Consider the following 24398-nt stretch of genomic DNA (forward strand, 5'->3'; position numbering starts at 1 on the left):
TAAGTATCTACATTATTTTCAGACTTTACAAATGGGGTGAATAAGGTTGCCAACCCTCCCCGTTTTGCCATGGGTCTCCCGGAATCGGCCTTTATCTCCCAGAGGCTGCTGCAGCCAAACTGGGAGATTTTAGGCTGCTAAAAGTCTGGCGGCGCACAAGGGACCCAGGGCTAAACCAGGCTACCTGCTTGCCCTGGCCCTGCGCTGCTCCCAGATGGGGCCAGCACATCCCTGTGGCCCCTGAGTGGAGGTAGGGGTCTCTGCACGTTGCCTGTGCCCCAAGTGCTGACTTTGCAGCTCCCATTGGCTAGGAACTGCGGCCAATGGGAGGTGCAGGGGTGGTGTGCGGAGGGGGCTGTGCGTGGAGTCCACTGGCCCCACTTACCTCAGGCAGCTCCCAGTTGATGGTGCAGTGGGGCTAGTGCAGGCTCTACCCTTGCAGCTCCCATTGGCTGTAGTTCCTGGGCAATGGGATCTGTGGAGTCGGCGCTCAGGGTGTGGGCAGTGTGCAGGGCATGGACATACCAGCCACTTCTGGGAGCGGCGCAGGGTCAGGGCAGGCAGGCAGCCTTCCTTAGCCTTGCTGCGCCGCTGACCAGGAGCCGCCTGAGGAAAGTGCTGGCCAGACGGAGCCTGCACCCCTCACCCCCTTCTGTACCCCAATCCCCTGCGCCAGCCCTGAGCCCCCTCCTGCATCCAAACTCCTCCCAGAGATCACAACCCTCACCCCTTTCAGCACCCTAATCCCCACACCACCTCCTGCACCCCAAACCCTTGCCCCAGGCTCAGCCCAGAACCCTCTCCCGCATTCCAAAACCCCTTGGCCCATCCGAAAGCCTGCACCCCAAACCCCTCGTCCAGACAGATGAAAGTGAGTGAGGGACAGAGGGAGAGGGGATGGAGTGAGCAGGGCAGGTCCTCAGAGAAGGGGCAGGGCCTTGGGGAAGGGCCAAGGCAGAAGGCGGGGACGGGGCAAGAATGTTTAGGTTTGTGTGATCAGACGGTAACCCTAGGAGCAAATGCTGGTAATTTATGTTTTTCCAAATATCAGTACTTTCAGTTTCTGTTGTGAAGAAAAGCTTTTCCTTTACTACTTTTGGTTTCAATTAGCTAGCCGGTGCAAAGACAATATTTTCTTCATTTGGACTAGCTAATTCAAAGTTGAAAAACTGACTGGGAATAGAAAACCAATAGAAAAGAAAAAGTTGGTTTCCTCTTCCAATCTATAAATAAAAAATGTGCGAGAATGAGATCTACTAATTCTACAAATGTGAAGTTGATGGGGCAGAAATTTTCAAAGGTATTTAGACATCTTAACATGCAGATAGGTGACTAGAGAGATTTTCAAAAGCACCTGAAGTTAGGCACTCCTGAAAATCCCACTGGGAGCCTATCTGCATCTTTAGGGACCTAAATATTTTTACGTAGGGGTCACATGTTTCGTATTTTGTGTAGGCTAAACTTATTGCACTCAGCAGGGGCTTTTTGCATCCCTCCATTGTAGCCCACAAGCTGTGGGCCACTTCCGCATCCCCCTCTTTCAGGAAATCCTTGCAACTTATCCCCCATAGGTGGGGCTCTGTGGCCCTTTCCCTCTATGCCTGTGGCTCTGTCTCTCCCTGTCGCATGCCAGGATTCTCTAATTTCCTCCTCTCACTACTAGGGTCTTTGTGACTCATTCCCTCCTACCCCGCATACCAGCATCTCCCTTTCTCTCTTCCCCTCTCCCCCCCACCCCCATGCTGTGGAATGTGTGCATGCCCCCATCCTCTATTGCTAGAATTCAGGTGTCAGCATGTTAAACTCTGTTAGGAGAATGTGCAGAGAGAAGTTGAGTATTGTTATGTCGAAAAGCTTTAATGGTGCCATCAACCAGGTCTTTGAGCTATAGACAGTTGCAGAGGTGCTTGAAGCAGAGGCTGTGCTCACCAGATGGCAGGAGCTCCATGTGTCCTCTGTTTTTTTCCCCTTTCAATTTTCCAAAAATCAGTAGGATTATGGCATTTCATGCCTAGAATATTCTCTGAAAATTTGGAATTGATCATATGTGGCATTCAAAAGTTATCAGCTTGACAGACAGACCGCAAGAAGCGCTGTTGATTATAAAGCATAGACAAGTTTTTGGCTCAGAGAATGGCCCCATTGACCAGAAACAATCAGTTCAATTCACTAATTACAGTTAATTCCTCCTTTGTATAATAAATCAGTTATAGTTTGAATTTAAAACTGTTTTGGTAAACCTTTTTTTCTGACGTATCCAGCAACTTTTAAGGTAGTTTTTCTTTAATTAATAACAATTTTAAAATGCTGTTTTTGTGCATTTTTAATTTTAATTTCCATTCACATGCAGATTGACACAAATCCCAAGTAAAAAATTATCCTATAGTAAATAAGACATTTGTCATTCTCCATTTTCTAACATAAGAAATTTAAAAATTAAAAATCTGAATAAATGTACATTGAGATGTATAATTGCTTAAATAAATACAAATAGATACACTGTATCTTCCTGGTTAACAAAAATAAGTGCCAAATGTAGTGTAAAAAGGGTATATATATTTGCCGTAGAACCTCAGTGTTACGAATACGTCAGAAATGGAGGTTGTTCATAACTCTGAATACAAGATTATGGTTGTTCTTTCAAAAGTTTACAACTGAACATTGACTTAATACAGCTCTGAAAATTTACTATGTAGAAGAAAAATGCTGCCCTCCCCCTTTATTTTTATTTTTTTTTTAGTTTTTACATTTAACATAGTATTTGCTTTTTCTGGGTCTTGTCTGCTGTTACCTGATTGTGTACTTCCGGTTCCAAATGAGGTACACTGCTACCCTGATATAACGCTGTCCTCAGGAGCCAAAAAACTTACCACGTTATAGGTGAAACCGCGTTATATTGAACTTGCTTTGATCTGCTAGATATACAGCCCCAGCCCCCCGGAGTGCTGTTTTACCGCGTTATATCCGAATTCGTGTTATATCGGGTCGCATTATATTGGGGTAGAGTTGTATGTAGTTGACTGGTCATTTTGTAACTCTGGTGCTCGTAACTCTGAGGTTCTACTGTAGTTGCAAATCAGTGTTTTATTTTTATACCAAGCAATGAGAACGAACTGTTCTTTAGGAAAGTAATTAAAAAGTCCAAATACAAAACAAAATTAAAATCAATTATTTAAATGCAGGTTTTCTGCTTGTTGATTTACAACACTTTTTAATATTAAATCAATCTACCCTAATGATAAGTGCAACAAATAGCAACTTCTAAGAATGACTGAAATACAACCAATATTTAGGTAATTAGACCCATGTAACCATATCTTTCTGCTTAAGTATAAGTTGTTTCTTAATTTTTTTTCTTAAGACTCTTAACATTTAATATTGTCATTCATTTTATTGACTTAGGCTCTGAACAAGTGAATACTTAAGCATGCACGTAATTTTCTGCAAACAAGTAATCCTGTTGAGTTCAATGTGACTACTCATGTTCTGATAATAAAGATCATGCCTAAATGTTTGAAAAATCGAGGGCTTAGGGCCCTGTCATGCAAGGTGTTGAGTGTCCTCATCACTCTTTGATTTTAACAGTCCAGGGCACTCTGAAACTTTCAGGACTGGGCCCTTATAGAGAATCAAGTGCTGTAGGCAGTTATTAACAAAATTTACCACTTCCAATTATAAGAGATTGTTTTCTTCTGTAGTATTCTGAATTCCCCCAACAGGACACTGTCTGGATGGTTACTAAATATCAATTGCAACATTGTAGGGATTTAGAAATTAAAGAAATACTAATACTTTACTGTGATTTTTAGTTATGATCAAAAAGCTTTTTCATTGTCTGTATCAGAGGTAGTCAATAGGTGGACTTCAGGCCAAATCCAGACAGCTGGATGCTTTTGAATGGACCACAAAATCTTTTTATTTACTTATTGTCATAATTGTTGTTATTTTTATATTATTTTCTCTGGAGTCTGGACCTTGACTATACCTTGAGCAAGAAATTTGAATCTTGACAAAAAAAAAAGAATGATTACCATTTGTCTATATTTTATAGAGGTTAAAGGAGAGATCCATAAAATTGTGTAAGTAAACTTAACTAAGATGCAAAAAGTTGAGATGCACAGCTTAAAATGTTTTCATGTTAAACTATTTTTGTCTTTTTTTTATTTTGTGGTTAAGAATCTCTCAGCGAAAATTCCCAGAGTTTGACTCAGTGCTCAAAGTCTGTGACTGGAGTGAAAAGTTAACAATGCCAAGTCCCGAGAAGAAATTTATTTATGTTGTTTTGCCTTCTGGAGATGGTGCTCACTGTACGTTTGTATACTTGGTTAACAATTTGTTAATATTGCAAAAACTCTCATCTTTCCCCTTTTTCAAAGTGTAACATATTTAACTGACATAACATCAATTTTATGTACTCTATTACAGGAATGAACCATTTCAATAAATTTGAATTAGTCAAAATAATAGAATATTAAATTAGATTTTTAGTTATTTATTTTTTGACTATGAGCTTACCCATCGGGAATTAAATGCATGTACAGCAGTTCTTTAAAAAACCCAATAAAATGGATAAATCATTATTTATGTCAAATTACTCTAAAGGGTACCGTGGCACGAGATAGTCGTGATGGGAATGGTGCAGAAGGCTCTATAGCTTCGGACCACGGTTTTCAAAAGTTTATTACTATTATCAGGTGCTTATTTGAGAGAACTTTAAATGAGATAAGATTTTCTAGAGGATAGGTGTTTGAGCTAATAGCACCATGGGTTAGCTTTTCTGGGGCACTGGTGGCAAGGCCTTCAACTCCAGAATTTGCTTCCATCTTGTTGGCCAGCAGTGTTGGGTCAGGGGACATTGGTGTTCGTTTTTTGATTTTTAGGTCTTTTGTTTGTTAACCTTTGAAATATTTCACATATAGCAAAATACAACTGTAGCAATCCTTTATTTATTTATTTTTTTAAAAGACAACGTTAACTCCCCATAAATATAACATGGGGGAAGGAAAGTAATTGTCACAGTATTAATGTGTTCCAGTTTCTTAAGAAACTTATTGAGTGGACAGAACACTTGCATTTATTTTCATGTGGGCTATGTTACAAAGTTTAAACTTCTAGTTTTTCAAAATTTAATACTTAAATCCCCTAGGAACTGTCCAATCAAAGGATAACTCCAGGCGTTTTTCTTTTAATTGGGTGAAATATATTGTAGAAAGCTGTGTAGCCTAGGGGAGCAAGAGGTTTTTCCCACGTCTTTTTCTGCACCATAGTCCCCAGATTTGAGATATGGGACATCTGCATTGCTTGCCATAATTTTTATTTATTTATTTATTTTATTAAAAAATGTTTTTTGTTAAATTAAGCTTCCTATTTCAGGTAACCAAAATTTAGCACACTGGGGAATTGAAACAAGTAAATGAGCAAATTCTATTTTCATACTGATTTGTATTTTTTTCTCTTAAGTTATTTATTGTTCTAAATACTTAATTTTCTTTGTCCATTATTAGATTTGCCAACTGCCATAAAAACTTTACTTGAAAAAGGACCTGGACTGCAAGATGCCACACAATCACAGTTCATCGCTTTCAGAAGGTAGCAGAGCATGTATGCAGACTTTGAAATAACTCTTGCTAGCATCTTTAGTCTAAAAATGTCTAAAAATTGAGTAAAAGACACTGGTGGTGGTATTGGCGAAAATAGGCCAGTTATCTTCTCTCTGGCTTAGATTTATTTTTTTAATGTGGAATGCTGATAGCTTAGTTTTCTACTGCTAATTTATTTGGTTCCTTTTGCACTATGTACTTTGCCAGAAACTATCCACGTGGGTGTTGGATGTTCATGTTCATCCTGGGGACAAGTAGCTCTCTGCTCAAGGTACTTCGAGGAAATCAAAATTTCACATGCCAGTGGTAGCAATCAAGTGATAACAAGCTGTCTTTCAGACTTGAATTGGAACAATGTTCCTTATTCAATTTCTGACTCCCAGTTTGTACCCTTGACCAGCTTTATAACCTAATGAAGATGATTCTAAGTTTTCTAAATTCTTTATGATCTAGTTTTCTTTCTTCACGATCTAGTCTCGTGTTAATCTTGTTAAACTATTCTAGCGCTAAGCAAATAATCATCCTCTACAAGCTGAATTGTCTCTTACCCACCCATATCTCAGCTTTTCAATTTTACATATTACAAAATGTAAAACAAATGTAATTACAAATTACAAAACATTTTGTCAGTTTGTAATTTTAATTTTCCAACTAATTACTGGAGTATTCATTGTACCACACAAGGTAATCTACACTAGGAATGCTGTTGCAAGGGGTTGTGGCCTTATTTGTCTTTTCAGCCAGGTCTGTTGCTCCTAAGGTTGGTTCATTGCCTGTGCACATTTCTTCAGATTGCAATTGCATTTTTACTTATTTCTAGAACTGCGTTAATATCTAAGTAGCTGGTAATTTTAAAACCCCCCTCCAGAACCTTTTGCCTAATGCAAATGAGACACAAAATCAATAGTTGAGAGGAGCTCTGTTTCTGACTTTGCCTCAGGTTTCTTGTGTGACATTGTGCTACTCATTTAACCTCCCAAAGTGGGATAATATCTGCCTGACTCTCACAGGAGTGCTGTGAAGCTAAATTAATTATTTGTAAAATGCTTTGAGATCCTCTACCATGTAATGTAAACTCAAGAGTATTAAGATAAATTGTTGATTTAACATCCAATAGGAACCAAGCCTGCAGCATTAAATTGTAAAGAAAATTTATCTTATTCTGATGCTTTTCTTGGAGGCGTGTATGGAAAGTTGGAGTTGTAAAAACCCCAAACTATAAAACAGTAGTAGTGATTTATGGATATTTTACCTACATTTTATTTATATTGTGAACACAAAGTGGTTCTGAAGTTATTTTTAATTTCTCTGGTCTGCTTTGAAGAGGATCTTGCAGAATATTTATCATCACACCTAAGTCCTCTAAATTCTAGCACACTGTTCTTGATTAAGCTCCATTTAAATGTACTATTTAGCAAATCTTGTGGGAATATAATCTGCAATGACAAGTTTTCAAGAGTTCTTAAGATCTCCAAGTTTCCAGAAAAGAAACATTAAAATGCTGGACTCCTTTTAGTTCCAAAGAGTCTATGGACAGACAAGCACTAATACCTGAATATACTCATTCTTGTTTTGCTGTGCTGTCTTGGAACCAAACCCAATTTACCTAGATATACTTTGCAAGCTGCTTGCCTTACTTCTTCCGGAATTAAAATAAAACAAAACTGTTCTTTTGCAGCAGCATCTTTTGAACCACCTCTGAATTAAAACACTTTTTGTAATGGTCAGTAGAAGATTGTCGTTGCTAAAAATGTGTCCTCTTTGTTTGAACACGCTTGTTTCTAGATAAATGTTCATTATTCTTTGTACACGCCTCGTGTTGCTAAGGTTGTGCCTCTTTCATGTTTGTAGGCAAGACTGTGATCTAATAAATGAACTCTGTTGTCAGCACTATTCAAAACATTTAACCAGGTAAGACAATGTTTTGAGTCTAAAGGTGTATAGTGTGTATACATTGCCTTTCCTCCCTTTATCTATCTTATTTTATGTTTTTAAATTGTTTCACACAAGGGGCCAAAATTCTAAATACACCAAATGAAAATATTTTAAACTTTCAAAATTGGTTTTAGATATAATGTCTTTGGTGATTGTACTATGCCTTGTTTGGCATGTCCTCTAAATGCCACCTAAACAGCCAGCAGAAATGAGCATAAAGATTCCGTGACATTTCTGTAAGTCTGATGAAAACCCCTGGGTCTTGGCTAGTGATTCTCTCTCTCTTTAAAAGAGGTGTTCATGTCCTAAAGCCAACATTTTTGCGAGCAATTGCTGATCATTAAAGTTGACCTGCAAACAGTTTTTAAAAACTCCCCCAGAAGGCTCCCCTAGCTGCCCCCCCTCTCCCCGCCCCGCTTCTAACACCTTCCTGTGCTCTTTTAACCCCAGTTATCAGGCCTGCCTGTGACCAATGAGGCCCTCCCTGAGGAAACCTAACTGGTGCTGATAGTGACCAGAGTGCTGAAGCAAGGTCCACCTCTCAGTACTCTGTCACAGCTGCTTTATGTTTTTAGAGGTTCTGAAATGTGTGTCTTATACTTTTTTTATCTTAGAAATATGAGCAATGTCAAGTGTGGTCTTCCTTGTTTTTTCTGTAAGTCTTTTTCGGGAATCTTAGAGATTCAACACCTTAATTGAAAGGGTGGGTTGCTGAATCTTTAACCTTTCTTCCAAATTTTTGCCACAAACTAAAAAAAAAACCAAAAAAAACAAAACCCCACTGTTCAACTTCAATTCATAAAAGTAACCTGCAAATGTTTGGGGCTTTTTAAAACTGGGCATGTGCCTCTTTTTTCTTCTTGGCTTTACGGTGTACAAAGAAGGCATTAAAGGCTTTTTAAACTTTTTTTCCCCCAGTCCCCCTGTTGTTAGACACATCAGGAATGTCAAGTTTTTCCTTCTTTAGTTTTTCTGGAGGATGTTTTGGATGTCTGAGGGATGTTTTCAACAAAAAAAGTTAAATAGTCTGACTGAAAATCCTTTTCTCTTTCAAGAACTTAGCTTTCATTCTCTGCTTTCATGGTGTCAACCGTTGCTAAGGTTAAGATTTTGTCCTGATTATTTTTAGTAAGTCATGGACAGGAAGTAAGCAATAAACAAAAATTCACTGAAGCCTGTGAACTGTCCGTGGCTTGTACTAAAAACAACCTGGCGGCGGGGGGGGGGGGGGGCGGGGTGTGGAACTGACGGTGTGGAACTGACAGTCCAAGTGGTGGGTTGGCTCTGAGCCCTGCCACTGGGGGGGTGTGTGGGGAGGGGGAATCCAGCCCCCACCATAGCCACGGGAGCTGAAGCCAAACAAGTCATGGAGATTTGTTAAAGTCACGGAATCTGTGACTAAATCTTATCCTTACATTGCACTTGGTCTCCAGTCACCATAATCTTTTAAAAAATGTAGGATCTACATTTTTAATGACAGAGACTGCGGAGGGTGTGGGGAGGATGTCAAAATGCTTTGACTCTTTTTACACATAAAACCCCAAAATAGTGTACAAACTATATATTTTTTTTCCTTTGCTATTTACATGTACTTTTAATGGCTGCCATACTTACTTAAAACCATGATATGGCTTTGCAAAGCTGCTTGGGGTTTCTAGATCTGGATCCTTTCTATCTTCTGATTTAAAATGTGTATATGACTTCAACTTTTGTGAAACATTTTCTTCTGGCACAGGAGTGCCAGACACATTCTGTGCAAGTGGACTGACCTCCATTTTTAATTGACTGGGGGTCAGAGTATAAATTTAGACTATAGATTAAGGGTAGTATATAGTTTTATCTCCTGTTGGTATAAGTGAGAGAGAGGACTGCATAAATTGCTTGGGTAGATTATGATGTCTGTGTAGTAACCAAACTTCTAATTATTGTTTGTCCAGTGGGAAAATATGCTCACCTTTTAGGATGATTCCTGTTCCTGCTCATTCCCCCTCTTCAATCCCAAACCGCTTGTCTATCTCCTCTCATTACTTGCCTTTCTTCTCTGTGCATTGCATTTCTCTCCTGGAGACAAGTTCCTTCCACTCTCTTCTCTATGCCAGCTGCTAAAATGATCAGTTATGAAATAGTAATGACTTCAGCATTAACCCTTCAGTGAGGTAGTAGGAAGCAGGAGAGTTCTTACCTCTTAGGACCATCTGAAGTGATGGCTCCTTCATAGAGTCAGGAAGCCAACACTGCATTTGTTTATATTTGGAAGGTTATCTTCACAATCATGAAGGCTAGCAATTTTATTTTTAAATGAAAGGTTAGTGTGCATATCTGAATTGGTCATATGAGCCACACAAATACATTGAGTGAGTTGCAAATAAATATTTGTTTTATTTAATTTTTTTTCCCCTCTCCTGATTCAGAAACCATAAAAATCGACTGGTGTTCCAATGTGATGATAAAATTTGTTCCACGAGGAATGCCTATCTCAAGGACCTTCTTCCAAAAAATAACACAGCTTGCACAAGGGAAAGTGACTCTCAGAATCCTAATCAATGTGAATGCAGAGGGTGTTGTAGAAGAAAAGCCTTCATGAGTGGACAAAAGCCACCTAGTGATCTTGGGGGCAGTGCTGAGGATGACAGACGGTTGTGCAATGGAGAAATATTTTTCATAACAGATGTATGTATTATTTTGAAAGATTAATTATTAATTGTTAGGATTTACCACAAAAAATCTGGCTACAGTCTTCATTGAGGCACAGTTCCTCCTAGCCCACAGTGGACATTTGACATCACACAATTCTCATGTGATTCATCATTCTTGTCACTAGAAAGAACTACTATTGCAATAGCAGAGATTTTGGTAGAATGTTGTGGGGAAACTTCTTCAGCACCTGGCCTGACTTGTCCAGTGCTATGAACCCATCGCTGTTATGAATATCAGACATTCACATTTGAAAGAAATTTTTAATTCCAATAAATATGGTATTTATCTTTAGGACAAATACTGAGTTAAATACCTGAAAACTGGCTTGTCCCTCTAGGGTTTGAGGGAAATGCTGAGGAAGGAGGGTTTATGGCTGCCAAGTAGTGGATTTCACAACAATTCAGGGGCAGGGAGGGACAAAATTACATGAGCATCATTCTGTGCTCAGCTCCAGCTGCTGTTGCGGCTTCGTATCTAGTTGGTGCTGCCAACATGAGAATTAGGAGCCTTGACCTGCCCCACAGTGGCCCCTGCAGGACTGAGGTAAATACTGCAATGCTGACTGGAACGGAGATATGAGAAGTCTGGGAAGGGGCAACTGGTCCCCTGCCTGTAGTAAATGAGGCCCCTGCAGGTAGGGACAGCAATTAGAAAGCAGATGTTCTGGAGACTAGTAGCAGGAGTGGAGACAAACCTGAATTAAGGACAGCAAGTTATTTCCTCACAAGGTATTTGTTTTGAAATAGAAGTCTCAGTTGACTCCTCCCCTATCATCATACATGCTTTTTTTGGATTAAGCCTATTGTGCAGTTATATTGTTATTGAAAGAACTGGGTCAGTTAATATGATTCCATAGCTACAGCCCTTAAACTGTGTACATGTTGATCTGCTTTCTACTACAACCTGGTCATGAAGTCTCCTCACATGCTGGTTCTATAGGATGTAGAAGTCAATAGGTGTCGTTTATTGACCATCAGCAGCACATATGGCTCCAGATTCACTGTGGTGTATGAGGCACTGAGGAGAGAGTGTCAAATAAGGCATGCATGGGCCAGAACTATTCACACATTTCAGGTAAGAACTGTAATTCAGCACAGTTATGTCAACCGGTAAAAAGCCTGACTACAGTGTTGCTCTGTAATTTCACGGGACAAATTTGGTTTCAGGAACACCCTTAAGATATAAAGTCCTTGAATATGAACTTAGGAACAACTCTGGGGTGTGAGGGAAGAAAGTGGTGTGATACTAGCTCTTTGGTTTACTCTCCCACTGGGATTAGCTGAGTAGCTTTGCAGTAAATCTGAATGAAGGCACTGATTGATCCAATGGAAATCAACTTACTATTCAGTAATACTTAAAAAAATAAGTTACACAAGTTGACTAGTCTAAAGCAAATTCAATGATAGACATCCAGTATTATGAAGCATTAGTTACTCCATTTTCTGTAGCCAAGTGGGATGCGTGAATGTAATTGACTTTTGTTTTCATTGTGGACGTGGAAATTGAAACAAACTTGAGAGGCCACTGCCATTCCTATGAGAAACTAAAACTTTGAGAATTTAGGCAAAGAAGAGTCTCCTTCATTTATAGACTTGTACAGAATCCTGCCTTCTAGTCCAATTTTGTCTACATACTAGTATACACCTACGTAAATAACTTATACAGCCCAAAATTCATACCCATACTTCCGTAGTTAACTGTTTGTACTTCTCTAGTAAGCGCTTGTTTCTTGTTATTTTAAATATTTTTAATTTGTTAAAAGTTCTTAAAAATCTGTCTGTGTGTTTCAGGGTTCAGAGGAAAAAACAATTGTCTATGTAGTCGGGAATGCAGGCCCACAGCACTGGCAGCATGTATACACAGCTGTAACTCGAGGATGTTGCCGGGTTTATATTGTGGCTGAAGAGACTCAACTCAGGAAAGCAGTTACTACGAAGAGCTTTCCCAGAAAAACTCGCTTACAACAACGTTTAAAAGAGACCTTTTCAGAAATGAGTGACTCTCCAGAACAAATATCATCTCACCTAAAGGATTGTTGGCAAAGTCAAGGGCATGATACTCAGCCTGGTCCTATTTCAGTAACTGAGGATATTGCCCTCTCTTCTGTACCTGTTGAAGATGACTTCATTAAAGCAGAAGAGTCTGCAGTTCTTAATGATATACAAACTAATAATGGACAGTGCAGTACTGCTGAACTGGCCAGTGCAGGTAGTGAGACTCCCGTTAAATCAAATGGATGTAAAAGACCAGGCAGTTTCACAGATAGTTGTGAAAGTCCTTCAAAAGTTACTATGGTAAGAAGTATCAGAGGGGTAGCCGTGTTAGTCTGGATCTGTAAAAACAGCAAAGAATCCTGTGGCACTTTATAGACTCGCAGACGTTTTGGAGCATGAGCTTTCGTGGGTGAATACCCACTTCGTCAGATGCATGTCATCTGACGAAGTGGGTATTCACCCACAAAAGCTCATGCTCCAAAACATCTGTGAGTCTATAAGGTGCCAGAGGGTTCTTTGCTGCTTTTATGATAAGAAACCCTTTAAAGAGTATTTAAAATAAAACTTTTGCATAGAGCTGGTTGAGAATTCAACTAAACATTTTGGCAGAAAATACAGTTTAATCAAAACCAAAACTTTTCTTTGGGAACATATCAGTTTAATTAATCTTTTGTTGGGAAAGTTTCCTCAGATCTCCTATGGAATGAAAGAGAGGATGAAGCTTGTCATACAGTCTGAGTAATTAATGGTTACTGTTTAAACTAGCGGTGATCTTAGAAGTAATATCGGATAAACTGTTATTGATTGCACTGGCTCTTTGAGTTGCTCAAAATGCATTAATAATTGATGGCTATAAACAACAAAAATTGTAGGGGCTGACCTGCTGTGCAGAAGTACAGTATTAATATAAACCATGCAAATTTCTTTTATACACATTAAATTGTACTAAAGATAATTAACATTTACAAAGACAGTCTCTCCTGGGGTTTGCCACTTGTATATTGTTTTTTGAAAATAATTTCTAAACTACCTCTGTCATTAATGAAAATCTTTTTTTGAAAATAATCCTTGTATTGCATAGTAACATTTTACTGTATTTTAAGTGCTATTTCTAGGCCTCATCACTCTCTTCCTGTTTGACAGGTAAATAACGAAGACTCACCTCTTGGGTCAACTCGCCTTCAGAATCTGACTTTGAGGAGCCCAACTGCCAAGCAGCTTTTTGGACCTTAACAATGAAGTACATTAATTAATATGACACTTAAATATGTTACACAACACCAAATAAGGTCTTGGAACAGAGAAATAGTGTCTGTGGGATCGGTCTTAATTTTTTAAATATGTTGCAAGTTTTTTTAGGAGCATTATTTTTAATATGGACTTTTTATATTCAGAATTTTGCTTGTATTTAGCAGAAGATATGGCCAACTTTTTCTTGAAGGCTAAGATGTCTGTATATTAGCTTTTATTTGTTTAGCTACATTAAACTTTGAATAGATGCTTTGAGGTCCTAAAGATCTGTTGTTCAGAAGAAGGGAATTTCTTGGCTCATAGTATTTAAGCCTATATAAATTGTTGATGCAACACAAAGCATTATGGTTTGATAATGGCAATCAGCTCATACCCATGTATTTTGACTAAAGACTTACAATGCAGATTTTTCTTCTGTACCCATATCCTCTAGGTAACTTCATGGAAGTTTGGGCATGACAAATAAGTACTAACTCGTCTATTGCTACCATGCAGGATAATGAAGTTGAGTCAAATCTTGCTCTGAACAGATTGTAATGAAAAATAGAGCTCTAAAAGTGTGGTTAAGTGCCAAATGTGAATTCCTTTTAATATCCTCGCTAATTACTTGGCTTGATACACTGGAAGTTTTCAGATAGGGAAAATGTGCAAATTTAAACTTGTAATTAATATATACTGAAATTTGGATGGGTAATATTTGTCTAGCACAGTGGGGTCCTGGAATAATACTTCACATATTTCATCATGGATTATTTATAATCCCAATATTTTCCTAAAGAGGCTTGCATTTCTTGTCCTACCTACACTTGTGGTAGAAATACTTAAAAATTAAAATAAGGTCGTGAAATGTGAGATCTCTGCAATAGTTTGTAAATATGCTATTTTTCCTGCTGTCCAATACATGTAAATACCATCTCGTTGTTAAGAATATTGTCTTTAAATCACTGTTTATTCCATTTTATACAGTTTTTTCCATACAAATATTTGCAAGTTTGAGTTCCCAAAATCCATACATAGACGATAAATATCATGCTATTAAAGTATTAAATTTGTACAAAAATACTTTACAGTTTAATACTTATTTATTACAAATAAAAATACATATTTAAGTGACTCATGAACTTTCTGTTTTTACATGATTTTGGGTTAAATTTCATATTGACTGATCTTTTGGCAGTGCTGAAACATGAATGAAACATTACGCTTGTGTGTGCAGGGCAGGTGAGCTTGTTCATATAAAGGAAAACAGCATGGGGGATAGTCTTCCTAAACAATTTATATTGACCCAAAACAAATCTGGTTGTAAGATAATTGATTAGATATGAAGACTCTACAATTAATACAAATTCAGTATCTTTATATTCACCAGATAACAATAATTACCAATGACAACTTGAATACTGGAACAAATCAAAGCAGCTGCTGGTGAGCATTAAAAGCAACTGGCAGTATTTTATTGCTTCAAGGGGGGTGGGTAGGAAAGAATGTGTCATATTTGTAAAATGTATGTACAATTCAAATTTCTAAAAACTTGTAAGGGTAAATATGAGAAGGCTGAAAACAAAGCCTTTTTAAACGGACTTCATAAATCTATTAGTAACCCTCAAGAAACTGTTTTATTAGTAAATAAAAATTTAGATTTGTATGTCCTTGTAAAATTCATTCAAATGAGAATGATTCATACATCAGTCCTCCATTGCTAGTAGTAGTTGATATAATATAAAAATTTCCACTTAACTGTTTTTTTTTAAAAAAAACCCTTTAATTTGATTTAAATAACTCATTTGTTTTACTTGTATTCAGTAATCCTTCATCAGAAGTTTCCCACTACCTAAAACATCTCTGCTTGAAATGAATCCTACCGTTCCAAGACACATTCTGTCTAGTACTTCCATTGCATAGGGAATAATGGAACTGCTAATAAAATTGTAGGACAGTTTGATCACCACACACTGCAGCTTCCTACGTGCATCTTTGCTAAAACACTTGAACAGCACTTAGTGTGATGGCTGCAGCACAACCAGCAGAGCAATGGTTCACAAAACACTACTCTAACAGTATTGGGGCAGCATACCCCTATCTCATGATCCCCCTCACTCAGTAGCCAGCTAGCTTTATTTAAAAGGAAAAAAAAAAAAAAAATCCAGACACCTGTGGAAAGAGAGAGTAATCCTATTTTTTCTGCTCAAAAACTAATGATGCGGTTAAGATGAAGGAGCAATCCAGTCTCTTTTAAAGGTCTCCCTTTCTGCTACTTCAGGAAAAAAAAATAAGGCCATTAGCCATTTTCTTTACTCAATATCATTCTGACATCAGGCTTAGTTTGGAATGGCACTACTCAGTGGCCATCACATTAAAAACCAAACTCGATTTTTAAAGTAAAGTAATCCATGAACTACCACAAGCCTCGAGAGGGACAGTTAGACCCTCTGGGCTTTTTAATGCCACAAGACATCTGTGCCTCAAGTGTCACAGAAATCTGAAAAGGGGATTTAGCACCATATACTGTCTTTCATTTCAGAGTGTCCCACTAAAATAATGTGTTGCTATATTGTGTTTGTAGGATCTCGTGTCTCCACACTAGCAGTATGTCCTGTTTGTTGAAGGAAGGCATTATTTTGGTCATTCCATTCTCCACCTGCTAAAGTTTGTTGATCTGAGGTTACCTTCTGAGAGACCAGTGGGTTTCTGCTAATAACCAATTCCAGTTTATTGCCAGATTCTGCTATGAGAGGCACAACTAGACAGCAGTCAAAATCTCTGGTACGAACATGGTTTACCTGAAAGGTTTAAAGTGTTGGTTTAGTTTTATTACTGTTTTAGATGTAGAAAAGAAATCAACATAACACAAGTACCTAAGAAACACAGATGATGTTATCTAAAATATGACTAGAATGGGTTAGTGGCCCTGTAGATGAAGTACAGAAAATGCAACATGGTTTAAGGAGAACAGAAAACTTTTTTCTAATCAATATTTACCATATTGCAGTTAATGCTAGTACAGATCATGTGGTCATGATTATCGAATAAACATGACTTATTTCTCACTTGCACTAAGTTCACTAATATAAGTGTCCTCTTAAGCAGTTTTCCAGAAGTGTCTCTTATGAATAATTAAAACATTTATATTGGAAGTGCTGGGCTCGGCGGCGGAGGACAGGACTTTGACTTCCTCTTCCACTACATGGCATCTGGGGCCAGGTCCGACCCACCCTCAGATTTCTTCACCAGTTGCAGGAAGCTCTGCAAACTCTTCTCTCCCCGCATCCCTCCCACTTCCTGCACCCATTGTTCCTCAGCTGCAGGTGGAGGGAATCCTGTACAGGGACCTGCTCCCTCATCTACCCAACCCCTAGGCATCCAGACCCCTCATACAGAGGCCTCCCTCCCGCACTCAAAACCCTCCCAATGAGCCCCACTCCCCCTGCACCACCCCAACGAGCCACCCACACCCAGATCCCCACCCCGCTGAGCCCCACTCCCAGACCCCCACACACACCTGGACCCCCCTGCACAGTCCCATTATCATTGCAGCCAGATCACCCCGCTCCCAGATTGCCCCACACAGAACCCTCTCTACCCACACCTGGACCCCCACCCCCCACACACTAAGCCCCTCCACACTTGGATCCTGCCCTGCTGAGCCTGCCTGCCCATACCTGGTGCGCCAGACACAGAGGGACAGGGCCCTGAGGTGTTTCTGGGGTGGCCCGGTCATTGCGCTGTGTCAGAGCTGAGTGGGAGCAACTGCAGAGTGATCTCCCACCTCTGTGCAGCCAGTGGTCTGTGCTCCTCAATGCCATGCTGGTGCCTCCACATTTATGTGACAAATAACATTTGCAGAATTCTGCAGCATTTTAAAAATACTGTGTGCAGAATGCCCCCAGGAGTAATTTGTACACCACCTTGGTATTTTGAAGTATCTTACTTTATAAAATAGTGTTATCTTGCCTTTATAGAAAATCTAGCTTAGATATTTATAGAGTTTTAAAATGTGGTGGTACTAACTTTTCTCATTTGGATGTCTGACTGATTTCCGTTAACTACTATGAAGCAGGATAACTGAGATACACGCTATTGTACCAATAAAGATGTTTAAAACTCCAAAAAGTTGCACTTATTTTCTAGAGCGTAGTAGAAACAGAATATGGTCATTCCAAACATGTGACAATAAAAACATTATACTCTTTAAACCATCACGTGTACATTTTATATATAAATCCCATACAACATTTATCACATATACCTTTTACAAAGTAAACTGTATACAAAGTATGGATAGGGTTACCTGTAAAAGTCTGTCATATGGCTTCAAACCACCTAGATCCCCAGGTCCCGCTGGTCTAATGTTTTTAACATATACGCCTTTTTCCAGCAAACCATCTGAGACACTGAATCCAAAGTCCTCTATGTCTGACTCCTTGTACAAAGTTACCTGTTGAAATAATTTAAAAATAACAAAAGAAAAGATTTTTCCGCATTTTGTGCATACTAGCACAGGTTTTTCTCTGAATGTTTATTTCATACTAGAATGATCATTTCCCTATTATTGTGCATTTCTAATTTGGAATGTCATTTGTGAAGTTCTTTTTGGAAAATGGTTAGGAGAATAATCCTGAATCACCTCGTTAATTAACTTTTTTACTCTGTCTCCTTGGACACATTTTCTAGCCTTTTTCTGTTTAGTTTCTCTGTTGTCTTATCCTCTGATTGCCCAGATCATTAGATACATGAATTAGAGTGCTTTGCTCATCAGTTTTTGTTACGAACTTAGCACCTTTAAGATGTAGTACTTGGGTGTAGGCTAAATAACTGTGCAGTCATGTGTTTTGATGATAATAGAGGGATAGTCTAAAACTAACTTCAACAAATTCAGTGTGAATGATTAATGTAAGAGGCCACGAGCTGAGCTTGCATTTTAAGCTTCAGGTTTCCAAATAGCAAAAAGCCTTTGGGTTGCAGAGCTCCTAACTGTCTAAAGTGGACCTGCATAACTTTCTTGTAGGGAGCAGATTTACAGTTGGGGATGCTGGGTCTGAGCATTGTTAACAAAGAGTTTGTTTTTAGGAGTCCTCATAGGAAAGTTTGGTGTCAAGTAATAGAATGAACTAAACGACATTGCATTAGCATTCAGCTCTATATTGATTTTTCTGTACCTTCCACGGCAATAACTCCGACTGGCCAGGTTAATAGTAGCATTAGCAAGCTCCATTCCAGCATGCTTAGCCAGATGCTAAAATAAGATCTTTATCAAGGTATAGCTGAGATTGCCCCAGTCAGAAAGGGTAGTCGGTGGTAGGAGAATATCTAAAACGTACGAACAGAAGCTTGTAGAATTAAGTATTTTTGGGGAAAGGAGAAAATTGAAGGTTTCTCTGGAGTCCTGAAGATGGCCTATTTTACCCTGGATTGTGGTTGTCATTCTTATGATTGCGGCAGACTCAATGAGACTTCCTGTAGGGTATATCTCGCTGTGCAGAAAGGTTGTGTGTTTGAGTTAGCTTAATATGATTGAAAAGCCCCACTGAGTTGCACAATAACATGTGAAACCATGTTACCTACCCATGTTGCAGCCTAGGCTCTTCTCTAGCTAACAAATGTTCTTGGTCAACTGCTTACACATGTCCATTCTACTGTAGGGGTGTGTGCACCCCAAGCATAGTTGCCAGAATTTTTTCCGTTAGTGGTATCCGTTGGATCAGCTCCAGCATCCTCTGGTGCTGCACGTTCATAGCACTGGTATAAAAGGCCCTGCCTAGCCCACGCCCCCTCAGTTCCTTCTTACTGCCCATGATGATTGCTGGAACTACTCTCATTTCTCAGGCAAACCTCCCAGTGGTTTTCTCAGTTATTTCTCTTATTTCCAGCGTACATAGTTGTTGGATGCCTTCACACTTAGCGAGATTCATCCGCTTCCTGGTGCCAGTGCATGCCTCAGTTACCGGGCTTAAAGCCCTGCACCTCCTGTGGCAAGCTGATGCCATTGAGCGACCTGCAGTCAAGTCGTCTCAAGCGCCTGGGGGAGTCTCATAGAAAAGATTTCTGTCAGAGCTGCAAGGACTTCAAACCACACACCAAGAGGCCCAGGAAGCAAGACTGAAGGTCCTTCTCATGGAGGCAGACCTAAGCTTTACTTCTGAGCTGTGCTCACCCTCTGCACCAAGCATCTCAGTTTCAGGGCAGACCGCTCGCCCTATTAGTCATGAGTCCCCAACCTGGTGCCCAAGAAGAAACATACGAAACAGCCAGAGAAGAGTCAGTCCCCAGTGCTGAGGTAAAGCAGGAACGGGGACCAGAATAGAGCGAGGCCTACGTTGGGTCACTCCTCCCCAGCACCACAACAGTCAACACCAATGGCTCTGGTACCTACACAGGCCCCAGTGACTCCAGCTTCAGAGGCACCACCATGAGACAGACAGTGTGCCAGTCAGTTCGCAGTACCGTCTACTCCAGAGGCATTTGTGGCAGTCAGGGACTTGATTTCATTACTGGTTCCTGGTGGTGCAGGACTTGGTACCGCTGAGTGACAGGGAACCAACGTTCAGCCACCATCCAGTACCAAGACCACCCTCTAAGGAAAAAGCCCCTATGGTAGCCTCAGGCTTCTCCGTGGCACTGATCACTGGCACAGAGCGGGTCCGCACCACCCTGGTTACCACATTGGGATTGCTCATCTTCATCAGAGTTGGAAGTGGGGTTCTACTCTTCCCAGCATTGCAGCTCCCCTCACTACTCCTGGACCATTCTTACCCCACCATGGCCCCAAGCACAAGGGTACCTCTGAATGCTTGGCCACTGTCCGTAGGGCCTGGTACCCATGTAATAGCTCTTCTGAAACCCTTGGTGGTTCCCCTCAGGCCAGGGCACTCCATTGAGGAGCTCCTACTCTGGCCTCCATGAGCAGAGCACCTCTGGTACCTCGCTGTGAGCCCCCTCAATCTGGACTCTGGTACTGAGCCAAGCACCGAACCTCCAAGAAGAGCCCCACAGGTCCTAGTTGAAACAGAGAGAAGGGCGGAGACCCCTCAGCTGGTCCTAGCTTCCTCTTCCTCTTCCCCAGATGAGGCTGTGGTGGCAGTAGGTGTGCCCACTCTGAAAGATGACCACAAAGCTTTCCAAGACTTACTAAACTGGGTGGCCTCAAATCTAGGCCTCCAGGCAGAGGTTGTCAAGGAGGCAACTCACAGCCTGCTGGACAGTCTGTTGGCAGTGAGTCCCTTGAAGGGGGCTCTACCACTCAATGAGGCTACCACGGACCCAGCGAAGGCACTGTGGCAGACCCCCACCTCCCCATGGCAAAGTATATGGAGCAGAAGTACTTTGTACCAGCCAAGAGTTACAAGTTTCTATACTCGCATCCTCCCCTGGGATCCCTGGTGATAGTGACCACCAGTGACAACTGGATGCAACACCTAAGGCAAAGTACCCTAAAAAGTTGGACCTGTTTGGCCAGAAGGCCTACTCCACAGGAGAACTACAGCTTTGCATAGCAAGCAAGCAGGTTCTGCTGTGCCACTGACTTCAATATGTGGGAGGCTATACAAAAGGTTGAGCTCTCCCTGATCGAGGAGGGGAAAACAGTGGCGAGAGCCTCCTTACAAGTAGCTCCCGAATGTGGCTGATTCCGCAGCCAGACCTATGGCCACAGCAGTGACCATGCACAGAAGCTCATGGTTGCCCTTGTCAGGTTTTCCGCAAGAGGTACAACAAACCCTCCAAGATCTCCCCTTTGATGGGTCCATGCTCTTTTAGGAACAAACCAATGCGAGGCTCCATGGGTTTAAGGACGCTAAGGTGACTCTGGAATCCCAGTGGCTATATGCTCTAGAAGTATCCAGGAAGAATTACAGCCCCTAACAGATTGTCTGTTATTTTGCCCAGCCAGCCAGGAATGGCAGAGGCAGAAGAGCAGACCTAGACCTCTTTTGCAAGCCTCAGCAGGGCTGATGCAGATTGCGTCCAGATTCTTGGGGAGCTTGAAAAACTCAACGAGTTACTCGAGATCGACATCTCAATCCTCACAATATCAAATCCAGTTACTCCTCTGGTTTTGAACCACCTGACCCGCTTCTTCAATGCCTGCACCCACATTACTTCAGGCTGTTGGGTACTTAGCTCAATAGAAGTGGGATATACCCTCCGGTTTTTGTCTACCCTGCCTTACTCCCCCTCCCAGTCCCTTTTCACAAGCAACTGTTGGAACAAGAGCTCTAATCCCTCCTTCACCTCACCTCTCTTCATTTGATAGCCTGGAAGCTCCATAGCTGGATCTTGAGGAGCAAGCTTGCTCGGAGCAAGTCTGTAGAGTCCTGCTAGGCAGTAGAAAACCTCCACCAGGACCACTTACATTGCAAAATGGAAACAATTCTCCATCTGGTCCTCCCAATATGAAGTTCTGCTCAGGCAATCCTCATTGCAATTCATATTGGAGTATCTTTTGCTTCTGAAATAACAGGGTTTGGTTGTGTCTTCAGTCACCTAGCAGCCATTTCAGCATTCCTTTCCTGGGTCGACAACCAGTCTGCCTTTTTGCACAACATGGTTATCTGTTTTCTTAAAGGCCTGGAGATATTATACCACCAGGTAAGAGAGTCGATTCTGCTGTGGGACCTAAATCTCATATTGTCAAAGCTTACCAGTCCCCTGTTGGAGCCGCTGGCAATGTGCTCATTAGTGCACCTCTCCTGGAAAGTGGCTGCCTCAGCGGCCATCACCTCAGCCAGAAGGGTTTTGGAGTTTTGTGCCCTCACATCGGAACCCCCATATATGATCTTCTTTGAGAATATGGTGCAGTCAAGCAGTCTTTCTACCAGCTGCATGTGAACAGAGAGGGAGACACACCTAGACCCCTCCTGACAAGGGTGACAGGATTAAAACATCTCCATTAGCATACAGAATGGAGAGCAGAGACGACTCCCTTAGCCTCATGTGCATGAAAGATGGGACAGGAAGATATCTCAATTTGCATACAGAATGGAGAACCAAGAACCACACTGAATTCTGGGACTAGAAAAAGCAGGGAAGTACTGCATCATGGGAATCTCTTCTCCAGATGCTAATGAACCTAGGTCTGCACACACTCAGCTCAGCAATTATCAGACCAATTCTAATAATGAATCCTTAATTGATATCCAAATAGTAAAGCCGCCTAGTTGGAGTGTGAGCTCCCTGGAAGAAAACACCACCCATAGCCAAGAGTGATCAGCTCCTTTTGTCCAGGCTAAAGAAAACCCTTGCGTTATCAGCTTTACCTATAAATAAATCTGTTGTTCTCTTCTCTACAAAAATCCCTACTCACTCTCCAGTTAGGGTTCTGATGCTCAGATCCAAACTCTGCATCAGCTCCACTAGGACTCCATACTCTCCTGACTGATTGTGCTGGGGACTCTGCCTGCCTCCTGCCCTCAGGACCTTTGGCTATCAGCATCATCTGGGAACCCCGACCAATCCAAGCTTCAGGGAGTGGTGAGATCCCCTTCTATCTCTCTTTTCATTTTTCCTTTCTACCTTAGGTATTAACGGTTAATAATGTATGTTATGTTGGTTCAGCCCTCCTTGTGTAGTTATCACCAATAGTCAATAAATAACTTGTATGGTTAAGCTGGTTGCTTCTGCCTCTCTTGCTGAACCTTACTCTTTTGTGTTTTTAGCTTCCCCCATTCACTCTGCAGCAACGCTTCTTTTACCTAAGCTAAAGATCCCTGCAGTGCCTAAAATACTGTGGGGTTTGCTCATCAAGTAGGTTACTGCCAGTACAATTGTGTTGTGAAGGTGGGGATAGGGATGTGCTGAATCTGGGACACATAAGGATAACAGCTTGAAAGTGCTGCTTGACCCAGTCCATGGAGCCCAGGGGCATATAAGGAAAGTCAGCTTGAAAGTGCTGCTTCATCCAGCCCAGTGAGTCCAGGGACATATAAGGGGTCAGCTTGACAGTGCTGATTGACCCGGTCCGCTCAGACTTGCTCTGTTAATGTATGTGTGGGTGGGTGGGTGTGTGCTCATCTGGTTTTGGAGCTGGAGAAACCCAGCCCTAGGGAACCTAGGTCCTGCAGGATAGCTCCACTGGGAGGGAACTTGCAGAAGGCAGAAGTAGAGCTTCATATGAACACACAAATGACACATGCAGTACATTGACAGAATTACAGAATCCCCTTCCCCAGAAAAGTAACCCGAATAAACGAGCATATCCCAAAGTAATGGGCAAATCTGGTAACACTCACTCTCCTGCAGGGCAGTGCACTACTACAGGACCAGCACAAAATCTGTTAAAAGCCTAAAGTATTTTTCTTTTGCAGCTAAGTATCCTTTTTTGCCCTTCATCATTGTGTAAGGTCTGATCTTAAATCTTCCAAATAAAGGTACAGAATGAAGTATAGTACAATAATTCTGTTCCTCCACTTGTATCATTATCACACCTCAAATTTCACAGACAACAGGAGTGGTGGAAAGCCATTTCAGGTATTGCTAAATTTATAATCTGACTAACAATAAAAAAGATTTGAAAACTCTTCCAGAAATCTATTATTGACAGACTTTTGGTTGTTATATGGCAATTATGTCTGATTGTTTTGATCTCAAGTGTATTTCCAGCTGTTATTAGCACTAAGCCATTCTAGCAAGTAAAGGAAGAAGATGTTTTTCAGACAGTTGTGTGTGTGTGTACATTTTCTGGTAAGAAGAAAAGAATTAGTGCTGAACCAAGACACATGTTCTCTTCAAATGAGCTCCCTTCTCTCCACTCAAAACATTACTATCCCTTTGTAGTGAATTGCTCATCTGAGAAATCTTCACACAAATTCAATGTAAAAAAATGCAGTGCAGTGTCCCACACTAGTTGAAACTCAAAAATGCCTTACGGTGTTCCAGAAAAGATGGTACACTGTTTGAAGGCAGTTTTTTTCCTTTCAGGAACTAAAGT

The 24398-nt window shown here is 40.8% G+C and overlaps 2 protein-coding genes across 15 annotated transcripts in view; one reads left to right on the forward strand and one right to left on the reverse strand.

Annotated features, from left to right (window-relative positions):
- Nucleotides 1-15220, forward strand: part of HELB (DNA helicase B) — a 30744-nt gene extending 15524 nt beyond the window's left edge. The window contains exons 7-13 of the mRNA XM_032788843.2: nt 4177-4307; nt 5505-5589; nt 7452-7511; nt 9947-10205; nt 11172-11306; nt 12023-12526; nt 13370-15220. Of these exons, the coding sequence (XP_032644734.1) occupies nt 4177-4307; nt 5505-5589; nt 7452-7511; nt 9947-10205; nt 11172-11306; nt 12023-12526; nt 13370-13459 (1264 nt within the window). The 3' untranslated portion in view covers nt 13460-15220. The remainder of the gene's footprint in view (nt 1-4176; nt 4308-5504; nt 5590-7451; nt 7512-9946; nt 10206-11171; nt 11307-12022; nt 12527-13369) is intronic.
- A 91-nt stretch (nt 15221-15311) lies between these two features.
- GRIP1 (glutamate receptor interacting protein 1) overlaps nt 15312-24398 on the reverse strand; it is a 607764-nt gene continuing 598677 nt past the window's right edge. For all 14 annotated transcript variants that reach the window (XM_075066240.1, XM_032788840.2, XM_075066258.1 and 11 more), the window contains 2 exons: nt 17766-17912; nt 15312-16257 (listed from right to left, as the gene is read on the reverse strand). In XM_075066240.1, the coding sequence (XP_074922341.1) occupies nt 16024-16257; nt 17766-17912 (381 nt within the window). In that variant the 3' untranslated portion in view covers nt 15312-16023. The remainder of the gene's footprint in view (nt 16258-17765; nt 17913-24398) is intronic.

The sequence above is a fragment of the Chelonoidis abingdonii genome, chromosome 1 (assembly GCF_003597395.2).
Source record: "Chelonoidis abingdonii isolate Lonesome George chromosome 1, CheloAbing_2.0, whole genome shotgun sequence".
Taxonomy (NCBI): Eukaryota; Metazoa; Chordata; order Testudines; family Testudinidae; genus Chelonoidis; species Chelonoidis abingdonii.